At 42.4% G+C, this 6,000-nt stretch overlaps 2 protein-coding genes across 3 annotated transcripts; one reads left to right on the top strand and one right to left on the bottom strand.

The window, feature by feature from the left end:
* Positions 1-141: 141 nt before the first annotated feature.
* Positions 142-1,668, bottom strand: LOC111610447 (gastrula zinc finger protein XlCGF57.1-like; the record flags this gene model as incomplete). The annotated part of the gene is made up of 1 exon (XM_023344673.1): positions 142-1,668. A coding segment is annotated over one exon (1,527 nt), but the record flags the coding sequence as incomplete, so codon positions are not given.
* Positions 1,669-3,048: 1,380 nt separating this feature from the next.
* On the top strand, positions 3,049-5,615 carry LOC111610437 (zinc finger CCHC domain-containing protein 3-like). 2 transcript variants are annotated; one of them, XM_023344659.1, is made up of 2 exons: positions 3,049-4,726; positions 5,487-5,615. In XM_023344659.1, the coding sequence occupies exons 1-2, from the start codon at positions 3,563-3,565 to the stop codon at positions 5,592-5,594; spliced, it is 1,272 nt and encodes a 423-aa protein (XP_023200427.1). In that variant the 5' UTR covers positions 3,049-3,562; the 3' UTR covers positions 5,595-5,615. The 2 variants fall into 2 exon arrangements, with proteins under 2 accessions (XP_023200427.1, XP_023200428.1); XM_023344660.1 differs by having other exon boundaries at positions 3,049-4,591.
* The last annotated feature ends 385 nt before the right edge of the window (positions 5,616-6,000 follow it).

Here is a 6,000-nt window from a genome sequence, read left to right on the forward strand (position 1 = left end):
ATGAAGGATAATGTGTCATGGTTGAACATCTCTAAGTATCCAAATGTGAAGATCAAAATGATCACATTTAACAAATACAACATAGGACATTTATGGAACATACTTCTACAGCTTTTCAACTGTGTGACGCGTCATGTGCTTAGTTAAATTATGTTTATTACTAAAACTTTTTAAACAGGTCACACATGAAAACGGCTTTTCACCTGAGTGAATCATCATGTGCTGAGTTAAAGCTGATTTATGCCTAAAACTTTTTCCACAGGTCACACATGAAAACGGCTTTTCACCAGTGTGAATCATCATATGCTTAGTTAAGGTCGGTTTATAAACAAAACTTTTTCCACAGTTCACACATGAAAACGGCTTTTCACCAGTGTGAATCATCATATGCTTAGTTAAGGTCGGTTTATAAACAAAACTTTTTCCACAGTTCACACATGAAAACGGCTTTTCACCTGTGTGAATCATCATGTGCTGAGTTAAAGCTGATTTATGCCTAAAACTTTTTCCACAGGTCACACATGAAAACGGCTTTTCACCAGTGTGAATCATCATATGCTTAGTTAAGGTCGGTTTATAAACAAAACTTTTTCCACAGTTCACACATGAAAACGGCTTTTCACCAGTGTGAATCATCATGTGCTGAGTTAACTCATCATTTCGACTTAAAGTTTTCCCACAGGTCACACATGAAAATGGCTTTTCACCTGTATGAGTTCTCATGTGTCTAGTTAAATGCAGTTTTCGACTAAAACTTTTTCCACAGTTCACACATGAAAACGGCTTTTCACCAGTGTGAATCATCATGTGCTGAGTTAAAACTTGTTTTTGACTAAAACTCTTTCCACAATTCACACATGAAAACGGCTTTTCACCTGTGTGAATCATCATGTGCCGAGTTAAAACTTGTTCTTCACTAAAACTCTTTCCACAGGTCACACATGAAAACGGCTTTTCACCAGTGTGAATCCTCATGTGCCGAATTAAATGTTGTTTTTGACAAAAACTTTTTCCACAATTTCCACATGAAAACGGCTTTTCACCAGTGTGAATCCTCATGTGCAGAGTTAAAACCCGTTTTCGAATAAAACTTTTTCCACAGTTCACACATGAAAACGGCTTTTCACCTGTGTGAATCCTCATGTGCAGAGTTAAATCCCGTTTTCGAATAAAACTTTTTCCACAGGTCACACATGAAAACGGCTTTTCACCAGTGTGAATCATCATATGCTTAGTTAAAGTCGGTTTATAACCAAAACTTTTTCCACAATTCACACATGAAAACGGCTTTTCACCTGTGTGAATCATCATGTGCTGAGTTAAAACATGTTTTTGACTAAAACTCTTTCCACAGGTCACACATGAAAACGGCTTTTCACCAGTGTGAATCATCATGTGCTGAGATAAATGCGGTTTACGACGAAAACTTTTTCCACAGTTCACACATGAAAACGGCTTTTCACCAGTGTGAATCATCATGTGCCGAGTTAAATCCTGTTTTTGACTAAAATATTTTCCACAGGTCACACATGAAAACGGCTTTTCACCAGTGTGAATCATCATGTGCTTAGTTAAATCCTGTTTTTGACTAAAATATTTTCCACAGGTCACACATGAAAACGGCTTTTGACCCGTATGAGTTCTCATGTGAATATCAAAAACAGATTTGAAAGACAAACGCTTTTTACAGATGACACATGAGAAAGGTTTTCTTCTTTCCTGATTTTGGTTCTCAGCTTCAGCAGCTTCCTGGAAGATGACTTGGTTCCTGTTTGGTTCTGATTCAGTGTGGTCTGTTTGCTCATCAACAGGAACCACCATGCAGGTATCAGTCTCCTGTTTTAATTCAATCTGTTCTTCACCCTGACTGCAGTAAACTTCTTTCTCTTCCACTTTTATCTGCTGGTGTTTTAGATCCTCCTGCTCTTCTTTTATCTGATGATCTTCAGGCTCTTCCTGTTCTTGTTTCACCTGCACAGGTTCTAACTCCTCCTGGTCCAGAGTGGATCTCCTCTCCTGGTTATAAACGTTACACTTCAGGGAATCTGGAGAAGAAAACAGAGAAAGAGTAATTGCTACCTTTTCTGAAATAAATACGAGTAATTGTTCATCTTTCAAGACAGAAATGAATAAAAAAAAACAATTGACAATTCAAGAGCGTAGACAGAGATACAGATCAGTCGATATATCCAGCTGACATTTGGGGAATTCTCAAATTAACGGATATGAAAAAAAATATTTTATTACAAAATTAATTGTAGTAGGGATTATTGTTAATATTTACCTGCAAATTGTATTATTTCAAGATACTATTTATTTTTATTACTTTGAATTATATTGAAATTTTACTTTAGTTCACTTTATATCTTTATGGTTTATTTATAAACATGAGTTTATTTGTAGGTTAATAGCTGTTTAGTTTTTGTTCCTTTGTTATTAACTTTTCTAAGTTAGACATTAAGAACTGTGGGTCCCTTTTCTGTAAGTATAGGGACTGGTATAGGACCAGCATGCACTGGGTTGGGCCTGTGGGTTTTGACCAGAGCAGGAGAGGAAACAATGAAAAGTAGTGATGGTGAGATGCAGCTTCATGAAGCCCTGAGGAACTCCATCCAATCATTCGACTCATGAGCCGATGCACCGCGGTGCTTCATTTGCTCTACTGTGACATCAACTGGACAATATATGTAAAATAGGAAACGTGAAAACAACATGAAGCTTTACAATGAATAAACAAGTTTAAAATGTTTGTGATTCTGATACATAAATTCTGATTAATCTGGTTGTATGAAACAATGACTGGATCAAAAAGAAAACTAGAAACAAATAGAAAAGAGAGTTGTGATTGGCTTGTTACTCGCTATGTCACCAGGGACAACGATTTATTATTTAAAAATAAAAACTTTAACTGCTCAGGTTTAGGTGAGTTCTCTGTCTTACCCGCTTCATTACTCAACACATCACTAATGAAAAATTTGATCTTTGTTATTTGCTTGTCAAACTGGAAAAAAATAAACTATAAAAGCAATTTTCAAGTTGTTTGGACATTGAACATCTTTTATTTATGTAACTGTTTGGTGTATTAGTTGAAAACGGCGTAAAAATAAAGAAACTGTAAATTCCCACTCATATTGGGCCCATGAATGCACCTTTGCCCATAGTCATTGTGCCCTTTTTCCCCATAAACTATAATTAAACGCCTCATGGACCGCTCTTGCCTATTGTTACTGAAGAGATTTAAGGCGGCCATCTTGGAGCGGTCGACCGTTCCACTCAGCTTTATGTTTAACAGACTCAATGATGTATCAGCGCATCAGCGAGATCGCTTCTCGGCCTTTTGGCTCAGACAGCGGTCCCCTCCTTTGGGTGGTGATAGCGGTAGTCTTTGTGACTTGGCTGTTACCACTGAATTAGAGGTTCAGTAAATTTTGTCCCCGGTTAAGATATTGACCACTAAGTAGTGGAAAATATCTTTTACCTTTTATTTGTATTTATTGGTGTTTCTTAACTATTTATTGGTTTTAGTAAAGGTTTTAAACCTTTTACTGGTGGTGCCTCCACCATGGCGGCTAGCCATGCCGGCATGCGGAGGCACCACAGTGTTCGTTTTTTATTTAAGGAAAGAGAAGAAGAAAATAGAATAACGAGATTGGACTTTTCCAGGAAGCTAATTCAACAGGTGCTGAAGTTTCGGCCAGATGACCTGAATTGTATCCTTACCCTGCCTTTCAATAAGGGATATGATGTAAGTTTTTGCTCTGCCGCACTTCTCAAGGAGTTTTGGACACGGTTTGAAAATGCTAAGACCCAGTTTTCAGTATTTGACGTCGAGAAACTGACTGACAACTCCCTGAAAACGGTGATTGTCAGGATATTCAATGAGACTGTCAGTGCTGAAGACATCTGTATGTGGCTGGGTAGATACTGCACTGTGAGAGGCCAGGCTATGAAGGTGCGGGATGTGGACGGCATCTGGAACTGTGCTTGGCGGGTTCCCATTAAACAATGGGAAGACCCCCAAGGCTTCCAGGGCCTGAAGCATCTCCCCTCAATGATAGTCCTGGGGGAGAACAGAGGCTACATTCACTATCAAGGCCAACCCAAACTGTGCCGGAAGTGCGGCGAGCATGGTCATCTGGCCGAAACTTGTGAAAAGGTTTTCTGTGGTAAATGTCGAGAAGTGGGACACACTTTTGATGAATGTACGAACGGGCGGAAATGTAATTTGTGTGGTGGGCAGGATCATTTGTTCAGAGACTGTCCAAAGTCGTTTGCAAATAAACTGAAAAAAGGAAAAGAGACGCCAACGGAAACGGCTAATGAGCGAGTGGACGCAGCTGGGTCGGAAATTTCAAATCTCCCGCCAGGTCCTCTGATTGGAGGAGAGGAGGAGAGGGCGGGAAGCGGGGAGGGGAAGGAAGCCCCCCCCCAGACCGAAACATCCAGTGAGGGCGGGGAGATGCTAACCGAAGGCGGAGCTAGCTCGGACTCTGAGGAAGAACAGACGGACAGCAGCGATGATGCCCCCCTCCCCGACGCCCAGCTGGCTAAGAGGCCGGCATCTGAGTCACCTCCCGACCTTACCCCCAAGGTAGGGAAGAGAGGAAGGCTGGAGGAACTCTTCGGTTCTTTCGGAGAGGAATCCAGAGCCTTCCTCGCTGGCTCATCCAATGAGGTCTCGTTCCTAGACTTTGCTCACCAATCAACCCCGGAGGACCCAAACAAGGTAACGGCTTTAGAAAGACGGCCGACACCGAGAGCCCGAAGGGGGAATGGAGCTCCAACCCGACCTGCACCACCATGTGGGAAGGAAGAGCTCTGTTCACAGGACAGTCTCTGAACCCGCCTTGTTTTAATGACCGCCCGTTTTTTAACATGGGTTTAAATTAGTATTATCTTGTTTTTAATCTTTCAAAATGTCGTACTTGATTTTAGCCATCATACTCATGACTCTCACCTTCTCAACCATCAATGTTAGAAGTGTGAAGTCGCGAGTTAGAGTCCAGAGTGTTTTATCCTTTTTAAGCTCCGTAGAGTCAGATGTGTTTTTACTACAAGAATGTTCACTCCCGTTTTTAAAGAACTACACCCGGTGGCAGGACTTGTGGCCACGGCCGTCTATATGGAGCGGCTCCAATGAAAATAAAAATGACGGCGTGGCCATTTTAATAAACAACCCGCACATCTTGGTGAAGGGGAGCACCGTGGTGAGAGAGGGACGAGCACTTTTAGCAAATCTGACTTTTAACGGACAGGATTTTAACCTCTTAAATATTTATGGCTTTAATGACAAACACGATAGGTATGACTTTTTAGACAGAAAAAGAAACAGAAAATTAAAAAATGATAAAAAGAGATTTTAGAACCCCAGTAGCTTTTAACCTTTCTCTTGCATATGCTTTTATTCGGAAATTTTTAGAACATTTTGGACTGGAAGGAGAGGAGAACAAGATTTTAACCATCGTTTTATCATTTCTGTTGTGCAGGACCGGGAACCAGTGACTCCAGTGCGCGGCCTCCTGTATGGAGACGCCTCCACCGTTTGGCGCAACGTGAGCCGTCCCGTCCTTCCAAACAGACTCCAGGACCTGTAATGGATGGTGGCTCGTGGGATCCTGCCGGTCAGAGCCGTTATGCACTCCCGCGGCATGTCTGCAACGTCCATCTGCCCCCGACCCGGTTGTGGCGCGCCGGAGTCGGTGAGGCCCCTGCTGTGGGAGTGCAGCGCTGCTGTGGACCTGTGGGCGAAGGCCGGCTCCTTGCAATTCCCACACTTGCCAGCAAGGGAGGTCCTTCATGTACAGCTAGTGCTGTATGGGGTGAGCCAGCTGAAAATGACTAAAAAAGACTTCGCTGAGAGGTGGCTCACCCCAGCCACCATCAAAGACGCCATTTGGACCTCCAGAAACTTGCTGGTGAGCAGGCGCAGGCAGATGCCCCCCGTGGCTGTGATCCGGATGGCAGCAGCAAAAAGAGGAACACCAAGGGCTGCAGGTGGCG

The sequence above is a fragment of the Xiphophorus maculatus genome, chromosome 13 (genome assembly GCF_002775205.1).
Source record: "Xiphophorus maculatus strain JP 163 A chromosome 13, X_maculatus-5.0-male, whole genome shotgun sequence".
Taxonomy (NCBI): Eukaryota; Metazoa; Chordata; class Actinopteri; order Cyprinodontiformes; family Poeciliidae; genus Xiphophorus; species Xiphophorus maculatus.